Source organism: Oncorhynchus keta, chromosome 1 (assembly GCF_023373465.1).
Source record: "Oncorhynchus keta strain PuntledgeMale-10-30-2019 chromosome 1, Oket_V2, whole genome shotgun sequence".
Classification (NCBI taxonomy): domain Eukaryota; kingdom Metazoa; phylum Chordata; class Actinopteri; order Salmoniformes; family Salmonidae; genus Oncorhynchus; species Oncorhynchus keta.
This window is the reverse complement of record NC_068421.1, coordinates 74,613,646-74,632,273: the sequence shown is the minus strand read 5'-3', so window position 1 is coordinate 74,632,273 and position 18,628 is coordinate 74,613,646. Positions and strand designations below refer to the sequence as shown.

General features: G+C 41.7%; 1 protein-coding gene across 2 annotated transcripts in view; it reads right to left on the bottom strand.

Annotated features, from left to right (window-relative positions):
- Positions 1-1,650: 1,650 nt before the first annotated feature.
- The window catches only part of LOC118393104 (coiled-coil domain-containing protein 18-like), a 43,474-nt gene continuing 26,496 nt past the window's right edge, over positions 1,651-18,628 (bottom strand). For both annotated transcript variants that reach the window (XM_035785417.2, XM_035785445.2), the window contains 4 exons: positions 4,023-4,160; positions 3,644-3,781; positions 3,085-3,297; positions 1,651-2,942 (listed from right to left, as the gene is read on the bottom strand). In XM_035785417.2, coding sequence (XP_035641310.1) covers positions 4,151-4,160 — 10 coding nt within the window. In that variant the 3' untranslated portion in view covers positions 1,651-2,942; positions 3,085-3,297; positions 3,644-3,781; positions 4,023-4,150. The remainder of the gene's footprint in view (positions 2,943-3,084; positions 3,298-3,643; positions 3,782-4,022; positions 4,161-18,628) is intronic.

Below are 18,628 nucleotides of genomic sequence, written 5' to 3'. Positions count from 1 at the left end.
CTGAGTAAAGGGTCTGAATACTTAGGTAAATGTGATCAGTTTTTCATTATTAATACATTTGCAAAATATTTTTGCTTTGTCATTATGGGGTATTGTGTGTAGATTGAAGAGGGGAAAAAAAACAACTTAGTCTATTTTATATATAAGGCTGTAACGTAACAAAATGTTGAAAAAGTCAAGCGGTCTGAATACTTTCCGAATGCACTGTACACAATCCATGTCTCAATTGTCTCAAGGCTTAAAAATCCTTCTTTATCCTATCCCCTCCCCTTCATCTACACTGACTGAATGGATTTAATAAGTGACATCAATAAGGGATAATAGATTTAACCTGGATTCACCTGGTCAGTCTATGTCATGGAAAGAGCAGGTGTTCTTAATGTTTTGTATACTCGGTGTAGTGAGTGTACATCTATGAACATTTATGTGAAAACAATCAACCACGTTACAGCAGTGCAATTCCACCTGCAGAAATAGCCTGGCAGCTGGCAGAGGTGGCAGGACACCAGAACTGAAACCCAACAAGCTTTTCATTTAATATTCCCCCTGAAATCCACACAGATCCCTCTAAATGCCCTCTGCACGCAGTTTACCATTGAATATGCAAGATATTCTTATGAAAAAGGATCAAATCTGAGGGTAAAAAGATTATAGAACAATTTTGGAGAATGAAAACCCTAAGCAGTGCATTAAGAATAAGCCTGTTGGATTCTTCATTTATTGAAGTCATTTATTGTGAATTGCAGTGAATTTGACAGTAACTTACAGGCAGCTCATTGGCAAGTAAGTTACTGTATTTCATATCGCAGCAAATATAGGCTCTTTCAAGGTACCTCTCAAAATTGTTAATAAGTCAGAAACAACAATACCATGTACCCACTAGTGGTCAAATGTTTTTTGGTACTACAAAAATACGGCAAAAAAAAATACGGCACTGTATTCTGTTGGGTAGAATTACAGTACCATTAGAAATACAGCAATTATTTTCCCACCCACATTTCCCCATAATGTATCATAATTTAAAGTATGCTGCAGTAAAATGTTTTACAGCATTTGACTGTTGACAATACCCAAAATGACCGTATAAATTACACTTTTCCATTACAGTGTATGAAAAATGAAGTTTGTGTCAGGGACTCTTAGAAGGAAGAGGAAGAATACTGTCTAATAGAGAGATACAAAAGACAGTGTCCAGCACAGGAACCCAATGTATGAATTTGGCTGGACATTGGCAGTAGAGTTCAGCAGCTTGGACCTGTGTAGCATCCCAATGGGCACCCTATTCCCTATATACTACTTTTTACCTATATGACTCTGGTCAAAAGTAGTGCACTGTATAGGGAATAGGGTACCATTTGGGCTGCAGCCTGTGTCTCTGGCTACTATTGTGTGGTGCTGAGCTGTCAGCAGCTGGGGTATTTGGCCACGTTGTTCCCCACGTGGCAGTGTGACAGAGGGGGCAGGCATGTACCTCTGCCCTGGAATGACTGAGGGCTAGCAGTCGCCTCAGGTTAGGGCTGGGTCCATCACCATCACTCCTCCTACCACAGACTGCTGCCTCAGCACATTCTGCTGCTTTTGTCTGTTGTATACACACACACACACACACATTCTGCTGCTTTTGTCTGTTGTACACACACACACACACACACACACACACACACACACACACACACACACACACACACACACACACACACACACACACACACTCGCAGGCACGTGCACACACACTTTCAGGCATGCTGTTACAAACACACACACACGTAAATAAAAACACACCGACAAACATATCCAGACACAATCTGTGAATATTTTGTGTCTGCTCTTGTCCTAAAAGACAATCAAATTGAAGAGAGATTGAGGATACACAGTGCCTTCATTAAGTATTCACACCCCTTGACTTTTCCCACAATTTGTTGTGTTACAGCTTGAATTTAAAATGTATTAAATTGAACATGTGTGTGACTGATCTACACACAATAACCCATAATGTCAAAGTGGATTTTGTTTTTTGGAAATGTTAACAAATTAATAAAAAATGAAGAGCTGAAATGTCTTGAGTCAATAAGAAGTATTCAAACCCTTTGTTATGGCAAGCCTAAATAAGTTAACCAGTAAACATTTGCTTAACAAGTCACATAATAAGTTGCATGGACTCACTCTGTGCAATTACATGATTTTTGAATGGCTCACCTTTAACGTAAACCTGGCAGAGACAACGAATGCTTCTCAAATGGAACCCTATAGTGCATTACTTTTGATCTGGTCCCATAGGGCTCTGGTCAAAAGTAGTGCACTATGTAGGGGATAGGGTGCCATTTGTGACACAGCCAGATTGCTTTGCTCCATATCTCCTAGGATCATAAGGAATCCTACATAGCCACTCCTAGGATGAGCAAGGGAAGCGATTTGGAGGTAGCATTAGGATCAAATCGCCTGCAGATGCTGCTCCGTTTAATTTCCTGCAGAGAGCAGCTCTTCTCCGTGCAGCAATACTAATGGCACAGATCACTTGGAACAGACAAATAAGGGCGTAACACTGCTGTAACACTGCCACGTTTCACAGTGGTTTAGCATATGTTGTCAATAATTAGAATTGGTGTTTAGACCTGCTGAATGTTACTGTAATAGTAAACAACAAAATACAAATAGTCATATGCGCAATCAAAAGTGCATCCACCAAGCATTTGTGCATGCTACTAGACAATACAATAAAAACAAAAGCATTTAATTTGTCCGAAAGTACTTTCATATTCAAAATAAAATGTATATTTGTCAACAAAGGTATTCTTTATCGGTCTCCTCTCTTACTTTGTGGTGGGAGTAGGGAGGTGGCTGTAGGGTTGTGACCTGATACAAGAGCAAACAGCTATTTTATGGAGCTCCTTGCTTCTCTCAAAGCTGGAGATCTTGGTCCTTAGACGTGTCATTTCGGATTCCTGATCCCCCCCCCCACCCAAAACAAAGATAATTATAATAATGACTTTATCACAATCAATGGGTATGACAACTTCAAGATAATTAACTATCAAATAAACATTAGCTGTTTAGCTACAAGAGGATATTCCTTCACCGCTCTACCTTGATGAGCAGGGTCTCGCTGGTCCTCTGCAGCAGCTGTTCTCTGGTGTTGAGTTCTGCCAACAGGGCGGTGGTGTTGTGCTGGGCCTCCTCCAGCTGCAGTCTGCAATGCTGTAGTTCAGAGGTCAGCTGATCCTGGGAGCAGCGTAGGGTGGCGGAGACACACTCTGACGCCTTCAGCACCTCCGCCTGGCTCTCCTGTAGAGCTGACAGCTGGAGGAGAAGAGACCCCCATTGGTTTAACAGAAGGGACTCATGCTCATTGTTAGTACTCAAGAGACTTAGAAGACTGAACCCTCTTATCTAAAACTTTTCTGAATCAGAGGATCCAACAAAAACAGATGATCGATTTAGTAAACTGAGATGTATAATAACCTCCAGATACTCCCTTCGCACGGGAGGATAGACCTGGGAATTTCGCAGATAATTTAGGAGAAACTCAGTATAAAAGGGTCAAAGTTTGAACCCCTCTACTGAACCTGGGTCATTCCGACGAAATTTGATGTGAATGTAACTAAACAGACAGTTATTATGACCTAATGTAGAAGGCTCTAGCTACCTCATTCTGTTGCAGCCATCTCAGTGTGTCGAGTTCCAGTCTGAGGGAGGCCACTGTAGCCTGGAGTCTGGCCTCAGTCTGGGCAGCTTGCTCCTCCATCCTCCCCTGCTCCTCCTCCATTTGCCTGGCATGGTTCTCCTATCACCAATATCACCCAGATGACCAGGCATTAGTACCGTCATGTGCCGCACTCCAGTATCCACAGCATCTAGTAGATGTTTAACAGCACCTATTACTCTTGCATGCTCAAAGGTGAAATTATATCACATAGCATTTACTGTAAGTACCACAGCACACAAGCGCTGATTAAATTATATCGCGCCACGGACATGTGCGCTTATGTGGGAGACAATAAGAGGGTACCGTGAGTGGGTCAAACCTTTTCACGGCATAACTGAACACTTTCTTTTAGCTGTATTGCCAGGCTCTCACAGCGACTATGCATCTCCTGGTTGTGAGATGTCCTCTGGAGCTTCTCCCTGCACAGAAACAGCTGCTGGCCCTGGACTAAGGCTTCCTGATGGCCAAACACAAACAAAACACACACACACACACACACACACACACACACAGTAGCCACAGTTCACAGAAGACTTACAGAAAGACAGTCAAATGAGAGACCCATATTGACAAAAGAAGAGTAGATGTTATGTCAGTACTCAGAAATAGACACTGATGTCAAACTGCTGAGGCAACATCTTGAGACAAAGCTGTCAAAACTGAAACCCTTGGTAAACATGTTTGGTTGAGTGATAACAGTAGTGTAATGACAAGATAGACATACAGTAGATACGTTATACCATTGTTTCATTAACTATTTTGGGCTACTCAATTGCAAAACTGCCATTGCATTGCCATATATTATACTTCTGAAAAGTGTCCTTTCCCCACATATATCAGCATGAGTACTTCTAACAAAGGAACATTCCATGCCACAGTTGATATAAAATAGATAAAGGTCAGCTAAGGTGACTTCATCATGTAAAATACAAGGAAGATGTATGAGATGATAACTGGGCCCAATGTAGCAGCCCAGTGAATTAGTGGTGAAACTATTATAGTGTGTGGTGTATGAAAGTAGACAGTAGAGTGAGTGAGTGTGTGTGTTATTGTGGTCAGGTTGTGTGTGAGATGCTGTTATAATTTACAGTGTTAGATAATAAGCCTATCATTATGTTAAACTGAGGAACTCATTCTCACGCTCCCCTCTCTTTGAGAACCACAAGGACAACAGCCTCCTCCTGTCCCACTGTGGACGTGTTAACAAAAATGTTACATGGGAAAGATGGGTTTGGATTGTGGGATGTCAGTGTCCAAGTGTTGAAAAAAAATGACTCCCACCGGGGAATCTGGTTAGAACACCCATGAGACTACAGAGCAGTGTTGTGTTCGAGACCACCTAAAGCGAGACACATTCAAGAACAAGAGCGGAGGAAATCGAGTCCGAGGCAAGACCGAGACCGGGAGGGGGATAAGGAGCGAGAGACCAAGTCAAGACCGAGGGCGAGTCCAATTCAATTCCATGATTGCTATTTTGTCAAATCACCACAATAATAAGAGTTCAAAATGTCCAGTATTTCTGTTTTCATATTTCAGAACATTTTTAGACATTCAGAACAGTGAAGAAAATGCATGCTGAGGGAAAACAGAGACACTCTACAAATTATTCCTAACCCAAACACAGTGGGGAACAATGGGCCTTCTACACCTTCAGAGAAGGGCTAAGGATTTATAAAATAACTATTAGAATAATAATATTCTAATTATATTATTATTTTCAATAATGTTCTGATTTAATCTCTTCAGTTTTTGTTGGAAAGGGTTAACACTGAAGCAAAAAAAATATCCAATCGCGATTTTTCTTTGCTGGTCTTTGGTTAGATAAATCTAGCTAGCTAAGTCAGCCATTGGCTAAGCCATTAGGAGCTAGATAAAGGGCATCTGCCATTCAACTGTATTAGGGCAAAATTTTGGAGAGACAGTGGAATCAACCAATCACATTGACTTAATGGCTGTGACCGTTATTACAAAATGTATGGAAATTCTGCCTTCTTGAAGGTCAATAGGACACTGCACAAGAGCGAGCAGTAATTTTCCCAGTGTCTAGCTAGCTAGCTTTTGTTATAGGCTAGTTTGCAGCGGCTCCAGCAGGTCTTATCAAAGAAGATTTTGTTGCTAATTTGTAACATCTGCTAACCATGTGTATGTGACAAATAAAATTGGATTTGATTTACAAAAAGTGCACTCTCCTACATGAGTGCGGTTATATCGGTTGCTGTCCTTTCAGAATCACAAACCTGTCACACACTGAAGCAGTGGCGACCTGTCATTCAGGGCAGGTGGGGCTCTGCTTTGAGCCCCAAATGTTTAGCAAAAGAAAATATCTATCACACAAACATATACACACAGACACACACAGTACCAGTCAAAAGTTAACCCAACTACTAATTCAAGGGTTTTTCATACTTGTTTTTACAATTTTATAAATAAAACCCTTGAATGAGTAGGTGTGTCCAAACTTTTGACTGGTACTGTGTGTGTGTGTGTTTTGGAAATTGCTCCCAAGGATGAACCAGACTACAATTTTTTTCTCTGAGATCTTGGCTGATTTCTTTTCATTTTCACATGATGTCAAGCAAAGAGGCACTGTACCCAGTTGCACAGGGTGGGGTCGAGACCCAGGGTCTCGAGCATGATGATGAGTTTGGAGGGTACTATGGTGTTAAATGCTGAGCTGTATGAATGAACAGCATTCTCACATAGCTTTCCTCTTGTCCAGATGGGTTAGGGCAGTGTGCAGTGTGGTTGTGATTGCGTCGTCTGTGGACCTGTTGGGGCGGTAAGCAAATTGGAGTGGGTCTAGGGTGTCAGGTAGGGTGGAGGTGATGTGGTCCTTGACTAGTCTCTCAAAGCACTTCATGATGACGGAAGTGAGTGTTACGGGGAGGTAGTCGTTTAGCTCAGTTACCTTAGCTTTCTTGGGAACAGGATGGTGGCCCTCGAAGCATGTGGGAACAGCAGACTGGGATAAGGATTGATTGAATATGTTCGTAAACACACCAGCCAGCTGGTATGCGCATGCTTTGAGAATGCGGCTGGGGATGCCATCTGGGCCTGCAGCCTTGCGAGGGTTAACACGTTTAAATGTTTTACTCACATCGGCTGCAGTGAAGGAGAGTCCGCAGGTTTTGGTAGCGGGCTGTGTCAGTGGCACTGTATTGTCCTCAAAGCGAGCAAAGAAGTTGTTTATAGTCTGTCTGGGAGCAAGACATCCAGGTCCGTGATGGGGCTGGTTTTCTATTTGTAATCCGTGATTGACTGTAGACCCTGCCACATACCTCGTGTCTGAGCCGTTGAATTGCGACTCTACTTTGTCTCTTTACTGACGCTTAGCTTGTTTGATTGCCTTGCGGAGTGGTTCGTGCTTTCAGTTTTGCGCGAATGCTGCCATCAATCCACGGTTTCTGGTTGGGGAATGTTTTAATAGTTGCTGGGGGTACGACATCGCTGATGCACTTGCTAATAAACTCGCTCACCGAATCAGCGTATTCGTTAATGTTGTTGTTTGACGCAGTGTGGAACATATCCCAATCCACGTGATCAAAGCAATCTTGAAGCGTGGAATCAGATTGGTCGGACCAGCATTGAACAGACCTGAGCGCGGGAGCTTCCTGTTTTAGTTTCTGTCTATAGGCAGAGAAGCAACAAATGGAGTTGTGGTCAGCTTTTCCTGAAAGGATGGCAGGGGAGGCTCTTATATGCATTGTGGAAGTTAGAATAACAATGATCCAGGGTTTTACCAGCCCCGGTAGCACAATCGATATGCTGATAGAATTTAGAGAGTCTTGTTTTCAGATTAGCCTTGTTAAAATCCCCAGCTACAATGAATGCAGCCTCAGGAAATGTGGTTTCCAGTTTACATAGAGTCAAATAAAGTTTGTTCAGGGCCATGGATGTGTCTGCTTGGGGCGGAATATATGCGGCTGTGATTATAATCGAAGAGAATGGGTATGCTTGTTTGTTCCGTCTAGGCTTTTTGCATGTCTAGGGGTGTTTGTTCGTCTAGGTTTATTGTATGTCTATGGTGGCCTGAATTGGTTCCCAATCAGAGACAGCTGTTTATCGTTGTCTCTGATTGGGGATCGTATTTAGGATACCATTTTGGTTTTGTGGGTTATTGTCTATGTGTAGTTGCCTGTCAGCACTTGTTATTGTAGCTTCACGTTTGTTTTGTTATTTTATTACATGTTCTTCGTTTAATTAAAGGAAGAATGTATTCTTATCATGTTGCGCCTTTGTCTCCTCGTTATGACGAATGTGGCAAGCTGGCTGTACCGACTCCGATAGTGTGTCTCGAGTGAGCCATGTTTCCGTGAAGCAAAGAACATTACAGTCTCTTATGTCTTTCTGGAATGCAACCCTTGCTCGAATTTCATCAACCTTGTTGTCAAGATACTGGACATTGGGAGCGGTGCGCGATGTGCCTGTCTCCGGAGCCTGACCAGAAGAACGCTTCGTCTGCCCCTTTTACTGCGACGTTGTTTTGGTTCGCCGGCTGGGATCCGATCCATTGTCCTGGTTGTTGGGCAAAACAGAGGATCCGCGTCGGGAAAGTCGTATTCCTGGTCGTAATGATGGTGAGTTGACGTTGCTCTCATACAGGTCCTCCCGACTGTATGTAATAAAACCTAAGATTACCTGGGGTACCAATGTAAGAAATAACACGTAAAGAAATAAAATACTGCATAGTTTCCTAGGAACGCGAAGCGAGGCGGCCATCTCTGTCGGCGCCATGTGTGTTTGAAGGTCAGCTTTGAAATACATCCACAGGTACACCTCCAATTGACTCAAATGATGTCAATTGAATCAAATGATGTCAATTAGCGTATCAGAAGCGTCTAAAGCCATGACATAATTTTCTGGAATTTTCCAAGCTGTTTAAAGGCAGTCAACTTAGTGTATGTAAACTTCTGACCCACTGGAATTGTGATACAGTGAGTTACAAGTGAAATAATCTGTCTGTAAATAATTGTTGGAAAAATTACTTGTCAATGTAGATGTCCTAACCGACTTGCCAAAACTATAGTTTGTTAACAAGAAATTTGTGGAGTGGTTGAAAAACGAGTTTTAATGACTCCAACCTAAGTGTATGTAAAGTTCCTACTTCAACTGTATGTATGTGTGTATATATGTTGCGTGTTTTGCATTAATACGTGTCACATATTAGTTTGCAAACAATGTAAAAAATAATAAAGCTGCATACAAACATGGTCTCTTTTCAGTTGTTCCGCCTGCGGCTATGGAACTCTGACCTGTTCACCGGACGTGCTACCTTGTCCCGGACCTACTGTTTTCGACTCTCTCTCTCGCTACTGCAACTGTTGTCTCTAACGCTGAATGCTCGGCTATGAAAAGTCAACTGACATTTACTCCCGAGGTGCTGACCTGTTGCACCCTCGACAACCACTGTGATTATTATTATTTGACCATGTTGGTCATTTATGAACATTTGAACATCTTGGTCATGTTCTGTTATAATCTCTACCCGGCACAGCCAGAAGAGGACTGGACACCCCTCAGAGCCTGGTTCCTCTCTCTCTCTCTCTCTTTCTTCCTAGGTTCCTGCCTTTCTAGGGAGTTTTCCCTAGCCACCGTGCTTCTACATCTGCATTGCTTGCTGTTTGGGGTTTTAGGCTGGGTTTCTGTATATCACTTTGTGATATCGGCTGATGTGAAAAGGGCTTAATATATCAATTATATTTATTGATCAAGCTTAGATTATTTGAGTCAGCTGTTTAGTGGTTGGGCAAAAACCAAAATGTACACCCACGAGGGGCCCCAGGACAGAGTTAGCGAAACCTTGATATACTTAACCCTAATCAAGTATTATTATTAGCCATACATCCACTGTCCTCCAGCATGGAGACACACTCACTCTACCTTCTCCAGGTCCTCCTTTCCCTGCAGTTGTTTCTGTATCAACTCCAGCCTCTCACTCAGAAACTCCACCTGACACACAAACTTATCTGAACCACTAGACTACACAATTTGCACCTGTACAGTGCCTTCAGAAAGTATTCACACACTCACTTTTTCCACATTGGTTTGTGTTTCAGTCTGAATTTAAAATGGATTCAATTGAGATTGTGTGTAAGCCAGCGACAAACAATAATTCCACTTTGACATTATGGGGCTGTTTTTTGAAATGTGTACTAATTAAGAAAGAAAAGTATTCAACCCATTTGTTATGGCAAACCTAAAGTTCAGGAGTAAAAATGTGCTTAATAAGTTTCATGGACCATGTGTAAGAAGTGTTTAACAATATTTTGAATGACTACCTCATCTTTGTACCCCACACATACAGATAATTGTAAGGTCCCTCAGTCGAGCAGCGAATTTCAAAAACACAGACTCAACCACAAAGACCAGGGAGGTTTTCCAATGCCTCGCAAAGAAGAGCACCTATTTGTAGAAGAGTAAAAACAAAAGACATTGAATATCCCTTTGAGCACAGTGAAGTTATTAATTACACTTTGGATGGTGTATCAATACACCCAATCACTAAAAAGATAGTTGTCCTTCCTAAATCAGTTACCAGAGTGAAAGGAAACCACTCAGGGATTTCACGAGGCCAATGGCAACTTTAAAACATTGAGTTTAATGGCTATGATAGGGGAACTGAAAATGGACCAACAAGCTTGTAGTTACTCCACAATTACTAACCTAATGGAAAGTGAAAAGGAAGCCTGAACAGAATACCATATAGGTATGCTTGTAATCGTTAAGGATTGAGGAGTTGGAGCAAAGCACAGGAAAGATATTTGAGGAAAACTTGGTTCTGTCTACTTTCCCCTAAAAAGTTTGGTCATATGCACATCCTTAACTTAGGTGCTGGGCTTTCCACCAGACACCGGGAGATGAGTTCACCTTTTAGCAGGACAATAACCTAAAACACAAGGCCAAATCTGGACTGGAGTTGCTAATCAAGACAGTGAATGTTACTGAGTGGCCAAGTTAGTTTTTACTTTTCTGCTTAAATCTATGGCAAGACCTGAAAAATGGTTGTCTAGCACTGAGCAACAATCAATTTGACAGAGATTGAAGAATTTTGAAAATAATAAAATGGGCAAATATTGCACAATCCAGGGGTGAAAAGCGCTTAGAGACTAGAGGTCGTCCAATTAATCGGAATGGCCAATTTAATTAGGGCCGATTTCAAGTTTTCATAATCGGAAATCGGTATTTTTGGACACCGATTTGGCTTTTTATTTTACACCTTTAACTAGGCAAGTCAGTTAAGAACGCATTCTTATTTTCAATGACGGCCTAGGAACGGTGGGTTAACTGCCTCGTTCAGGGGCAGAACGACAGATTTTTACCTTGTCAGCTCGGGGGATTCAATCTTGCAACCTTAGTTAATTAGCCTATCGCTCTAACCACCTGAATACATTGCACTCCACGAGGAGACTGCCTGTTACGCGAATGCAGTAAGCCAAGGTAAGTTGCTAGCTTTAGCATTACATTTATCTTTAAAACAATCAATCATAATCCCTAGGTAACTACACATGGTTGATGATATTACTAGTTTATCTAGCATGTCCTACGTTGAATATAATCGATTCGGTGCGTATCGTTGCTCCAATGTGTACCTAAACATCAATGCCTTTATTAAAATCAATACACAGAAGTATACATTTTTAAACCTGCATATTTAGCTAAAAGAAATCCAGGTTAGCAGGCAATATTAACCAGGTGAAATTGTGTCACTTCTCTTGCGTTCATTGCACACAGAGTCACTGTATATGCAACCGTTTGGGCCACCTAATTTGACGTAATTATGACATAACATTGAAGGTTGTGCAATGTAACAGGAATATTTAGACTTATGGATGCCACCTGTTAGATAAAATACGGAACGGTTCCGTATTTCACTGAAAGAATAAACGTCTCGTTTTCGAGATGATAGTTTCCGGATTCGGCCATATTAATGACCTAAGGCTCGTATTTCTGTGTTATCGTGTTATAACTAAGTCTATGATTTGGTAGAGCAGTCTGACTGAGCGATGGTAGGCAGCAGCAGGCTTGTAAGCATTCATTCAAACAGCACTTTCGTGCATTTGCCAGCAGCTGTTTATGACTTCAAGCCTATCAACTCCCGAGATTAGGCTCGTGTGACCGATGTGAAATGGCTAGCTAGTTAGCGGGGTGCGTGCTAATAGCGTTTCAAACGTCACTCGCTCTGAGACTTCGAGTGGTTGTTCCCCTTGCTCTGCATGGGTAACGCTACTTCGAGGGTGGCGGTTGTCGTTGTGTTCCTGGTTCGAGCCCAGGAGCGAGAAGAGGGACAGAAGCTATACTGTTACACTGGCAATAAAGTGCCTATGAGAACATCCAATAGTCAAAGGTTAATGAAATACAAATGGTATAGAGAGAAATAGTCTTATAACTACAACCTAAAACTTCTTACCTGGAAATATTGAAGACTCATGTTAAAAGGAACCACCAGCTTTCATATGTTCTGAGCAAAGAACTTAAACGTTAGCTTTTTTACATTGCACATATTGCACTTTTACTTTCTTTGCCAACACTTTGTTTTTGCATTATTTAAACCAAATTGAACATGTTTCATTATTTATTTGAGGCCAAATTGATTTTGTGTTATATTAAGTTAAAATAAGTGTTGATTCAGTATTGTTGTAATTGTCATTATTACAAATAAAATAAAAAGATTAGCCGATTAATCGGTATCGTTTTTTTCCGGACCTCTCATAATCGGTATCGGTGTTGAAAAATCATAATCGGTCGACCTCTATTAGAGACTTACCCAGAAAGACTCACCTGCTGTAATCACTGCCAAATGTATTGACTCAGGAAGTTGAATACCTCAAGATGAGTTTTATTATTTTTTTTTTTTTTTTACAAATGTTAAAAATGTTCTACCATTTTGACAGAGTATTTTGTGTAGATTGTTGACAAAATTATTAAATCCATTTTAATCCCAATTTTGTAAGACAAAAAAAGTAAAGTGGTGTAAATACTTTCTGAAGGCACTGTATATCAGGTCATCAAAAATGAGTTTGTGGAACACATGGCTCCGTTATATTTCAGAACACATTTGCAATAACAGTTTTGCACAGTAGAACATACATCTATCAGAACCATGTTGCATGCGTTGCTGATTGACAGAACCTGTTCTACCCAGATGGATTAGTGAGTGCTGTTAACTCAAGTGAGATGTGATGTAGTAAACCTGGTTGGTTCTCTCCTTGGCCTCTCTCTGGGAAATCTCCAGCGTCCCCTGTTGGAGGATGAGCTTCTGCTGCATCTTCTGTGTATGACTCTCTACAACAGCCTCTAATTTACTGAGCTTGACACAGAGAATCACATACATGGATTAAAGAAATTGGCAAAATCATGGTGTTGACTTGAGCAACCCTTGAGTGATAAAAATAAAATTTAACAAAGTTAACCACATATTTGAAAAATTGGTTCTGTGTTATGTAGTCTTGTGTACATATTGTGTGTTGGTTGCTTTGGTGCACCTGGAGGGATTTTAGTTCAAGTTCCTCCTGCCTTTCCTTAATTTCTGTGTCTTTGTCTATAATCTCCTGTTTCTTTTGCTCCAACTCTCTACATGTCTCCTCCAACTGACTGTGTATCACCCTGGGGAAACAAACACATAGTGGTGGAAAAAGTAACCAATTGTCATACTTGCGTAAAAGATACCTTAATAGAAAATGACTCAAGTATTTGGTATCAAAACTAAATTCCTAATATGAAGCACACCAGACGGGACCATTTATGTTTTTTAAATTTATGGATAGCCAGGGGCACTCTAACACAGACATAATTTACAAAGTATTTGTGTTTAGTGAATCCACCAGATCAGAGGCAGTAAGGATGACCAGGGGTGTCCTCTTGATAAGTGTGCGAATTGGACCATTTTCCTGTCCTGCTAAGCACTCAAAATGTAACAAGTACTTTTGGGTGTCAGGGAAAATGTACATCACGCACACACACAAGGGCCCAAAAGTGTATCAACAAAGCAGAGCTTGGCATAAAACCCCAATATCCAGAAAATCTAAATCCAGAAGGACTAGGGTATTTTTCTAATTTCACTGAAGTTAAACATTTGTGATACCCCTAACTATACAATAATATCAGTGATTAATGTTTTGATCAAGAACAGGAGATGATAAACATAGCCGATAGCCTTCTAGCATATGATACTACTGTCTGTGTGGGAGAAAAACACAATGCTAAATTTAGACGCAGTCAGACAAATGACCCCTGCGGCTGTCCAAGACACTGGAACCATCAGGGCACCATCGTTGCTTGGCAGTTTGGGAGGAATGTACATAAACTCAGCAAAAAAATAAACATCCTCTCACGGTCAACTGTGTTCCTTTTTCAGTAAACTTAACATTTGTAAATATTTGCATGAACATAATATTCAACAACTGAGAAACTGAACAAGTTCCACAGACATGTGACTAACAAATGTAATGTGTCTCTGAACAAAAGGGGGGAGTCAAAATCCAAAGTAAGTCAGTATTTGGTGTGGCCACCAGCTGCATTAAGTACTGCAGTGCATCACCTTGTCATGGACTGCACCAGATTTGCCAGTTCTTACTGTGAGATGTTAACCCACTCTTCCACCAAGGCACCTGCAGGTTCCCAGACATTTCTGGGTGGAATGGCCCTAGCCCTCACCCTTCGATCCAACAGGTCCCAGGCATGCTCAATGGGATTGAGATCCCTTTTCGCTGGCCATGGCAGAACACTGCCATTCCTAATGTCGTGTCTTTACTTTCATTAACTGAAGACTTTTAGTTTTTATCAAAGATTCTGTAATCAGCATTATGTGATTAACTAATCAGGCAAATGTAATTAACTAGGAAGTCGGGGCACCAAGGAAAATATTCAGATTACAAAGTTATAATTTTCCTAATACAACTTTTCAGATATTTTAATGTAGAAAAGAGGACAGTCAGCTGTCCATTCTGTCTCCCTGTAGCGCTGTCTTCGGTATCTCACAGTACAGACATAGCAATTTATTGCCCTGGCCACATCTGCAGTCCTTATGCCTCCTTGCAGCATGCCTAAGGCACGTTCACACAGATGAGCAGGGACCCTGGGCATCTTTCTTTTGGTGTTTTTCAGAGTCGGTAGAAAGGCCTCTTTAGTGTCCTAAATTTAAGCTGTTAGTGTCTTAACGGCCGTTCCACCGGTGCATGTTCATTAATTGCTTATGCATGGGAAACAGTGTTTAAAACCTTTACAAAGAAGATCTGAGAAGTTCAAAACAAATCAAATTTTATTGGTCACATACACATGGTTAGCAGATGTTAATGTGAGTGTAGCGAAATGCTTGTGCTTTTAGTTCCGACCATGCAGTAATATCTAACAAGTAAACATTCTAACAACTACCTTATACACACACACACACACACGTGTAAAGGAATTAATAAGAATATGTACATATACATATGGATGAGAGATGGCCAAATGGCATAGGCAAGATGCAGTAGATGGTATAGAGTACAATATATACATATGAGATGAGTAATGTAGGGTATGTAAACATTATATAAAGTGGCATTGTTTAAAGTGACTAGTGACGCATTTATTACATCCAATTTGTAATTATTAAGTGGCTAGAGATTTGAGTCAGTATGTTGGCAGCAGCCACTCAATGTTAGTGGTGGCTGTTTAACAGTCTGAAGACCTTGAGATAGAAGCTGTTTTTCAGGCTCTTGGTCCCAGATTTGATGCACCTGTACTGACCTTGCGCTTAAAGTTTGGAGGGGACTATGGTGTTAAATGCTGAGCTGTAGTCGATGAACAACATTCTTACATGGGTATCCCTCGTCCAGATGGGTTAGGGCAGTGTGATTGCGTGTCTGTGGACCTATTGAGGCGGAAAGCAAAATTGGAGTGGGTCTAGGGTGTCAGGTAGGGTGAAGGTGATATGATCCTTGACTAGTCTCTAAGAACTTTATGATTATGGAAGTGATAGTCATTTAGCTCAGTTACCTTAGCTTTCTTGGGAACAGGAACAGTGGTGGCCCTCTTGACGCATGTGAGAACAGCAGACTGGGATAGGGATTGATTGAATATGTCCGTAAACACACTAGCCGGTCTGCGCATGATCTGAGGACGCGGCTAGGGATGCCGTCTGGGCCGGCAGCCTTGCGAGGGCTAACGGATTTAAAGGTCTTACATCAGCCACGGAAGAGGGGGGTCGGGGGCGCAGTCCTTGGTAGGCGGCACTGTATTATCCTCAAAGCAGGCAATGGTGTTTAGTTTGTCTGGAAGCAAGATGTCGGTGTCCGTGACGTGGCTGGTTTTCTTATTGTAGTCTGTAATTTCATGTAGACCCTGCCACATACGTCTCGTGTCGGAGCCGTTGAATTGCAAATCCACTTTGTCCCTATACCGACATTTCGCTTGTTTGATTGCCTTGCGGAGGGAATAACTACACTGTTAATATTCTGCCATATTCCTAGTCATCTTTCCATGGTTGAATGCGGTGTTTCTTGCGAATGCCACCACCTATCCACGGTTTCTAGTTAGGGTAGGTTTGAATATTCACAGTGGGTACAACATCTCCAACACACTTCCTTATAAACTCAGAGTCAGCGTATAAAAATCAACATTATTTTCTGAGGCTTCCCTGGAACATTTCCCAGTCCGCGTGATCATAACAATCTTGAAGTGTGGATTCTGATTGGTCAGACCAGCGTTGAAAAGTCCTTAGTATGGGTACTTCCTGATTGAGTGTCTGCCTGTAGGATGGTAGGAGCAAAATGGAGTCGTGGTCGGATTTGCCGAAGGGAAGGTGGGGGAGGGCCTTGTATGCATCCCAGAAGTTGTAGTAGTAGTCCAGTTTATTGACAGCACGTGTGCTACAGTCAATGTGCTGCTAGAATTTAGGTAGCCTTGTTCTCAAATTTTCTTTGTTAAAATCCCCAACTACAATATATGCAGGCTCAAGATATGGTTTCCAGTTTACATAGAGCCCAGTGAAGTTCCTTGAGGGCCGTCGTGGTGTCTGCTTGGGAGGGAGGGGGGGTATACACGGCTGACTATAATCGAAGAGTGTTCTCTTGGGAGATAATGTGGGCGGAATTTGATTGTAAGGAATTCTAGGTCAGGTGAACAAAAAGACTTGAGTTCTTGTATGTTGTTATGATTACACCATGAGTCGTTAATCATGAAGCACATCACTCCGCCCTTCTTCCCAGAGAGATGTTTATTTTGTCGGCGCAATGCATGAAGAAACCCAGTGGCTGTACCGACCCCAACAACATATTCCGAGAGAGCCGTGTTTACATGAAACAGAATGTTACAATCTCTGATGTCTCTCTGGATGGCAACACTTGCCCTAATTTCATCCACCTTGTAGTCTAGAGACTGGACATTGGCGAGTAATCTACTCAGAAGTGGTGGGTGGTGTGCACATCTCCGAAGTCTGATCAGGAGGCCGCTCCGGGTACCCCTTATGCGGCGACATTGGATATAAACCTTAGAGGCCGACCCAAAACAATGTCCTGGGTGGTGGTCCGAACAGAGGATGCGCTTCGGAAAAGTCGTATTCTTGGTTGTAATGTTTATAAATTGACGTTGCTCTTATATCCAATAGTTCTTCCCGGCTGTATGTGATAACACTTAAGGTTTTCTGGGCTAACAATATAAGAAATAATACCTAAAAAAAACAAAACAAGGACTCGAAGCGAGGCGACCATCTCTGTCGGCGCCATCTAAGAGAAAAGAAAATCCATCATTACTTTAAGGCATGAAGGTCAGTCAATACGGAATATTTCAAGAACTTTGAAAGTTTCTTCAAGTGCAGTCGCAAAAACCATCAAGCGCTCTCATGAGGCCCACCACAGGAATGGAAGACCCAGAGTTACCTCTGCTGCAGAGGACAAGTTCATTAGAGTTACCAGCCTCAGGAATTGCAGCCCAAATAAATTAAAGTAACGGACATCTCAACATCAACTGTTCAGAGGAAACTGCGTGAATCAAGCTTTCATGGTCAAGTTTCTGCAAAGAAACCACTACTAAAAACAACACATAAGAAGAAGAGACTTGCTTGGCCCAAGAAACACGAGCAATGGGCATTAGACCGGTGGAAATTTGTTCGTTGGTCTGGAGTCCAAATGGGAGACTTTTGGTTCCAACCGCCGTGTCTTCGTGAGACGGAGTGGGTGAACGGGTGATCTCCGCATGTGTATTTCCACCGTAAAGTATGGAGGCGTCGAGTAAGGGCTATTTGACTAAGAAGGAGAGTGATGAGTGCTGCATCAGATGACCTGGCCTCCAAAATCCCGACCTCAATCATATTGAGATGGTTTGGGATGAGTCGCACCGCAGAGTGAAGGAAAAGCAGCCAACAAATCGCTCAGCATATGTGGGAACTCCTTCAAGAAAAGCATTCCAGGTGAAGCTGGTTGAGAGAATGCCAAGAGTGTGCAAAGCTGTCATCAAGGCAAAGGGTGGCTATTTGAAGAATCTCAAATATAAAATATATTTAGATTTGTTCGACACTTTTTTTTTGGGGTACTACATGATTCCATGTGTTATTTCATAGCTTTGAGGACGTCACTATTCTACAATGTAGAAAATAGTAAAAATAAAGAAACCCTTGAAAGAGTAGGTGTTAACTTTTGACAGGTAGTGTGTGTGTGTGTATGTACAGTGCCTTGCGAAAGTATTCGGCCCCCTTGAACTTTGCGACCTTTTGCCACATTTCAGGCTTCAAACAAAGATATACAACTATTTTTTTGTGAAGAATCAACAAGTGGGACACAACGACATTTATTGGATATTTCAAACTTTAACAAATCAAAAACTGAAAAATTGGGCGTGCAAAATTATTCAGCCCCCTTAAGTTAATACTTTGTAGCGCCACCTTTTGCTGCGATTTCAGCTGTAAGTCGCTTGGGGTATGTCTATCAGTTTTGCACATCGAGAGACTGA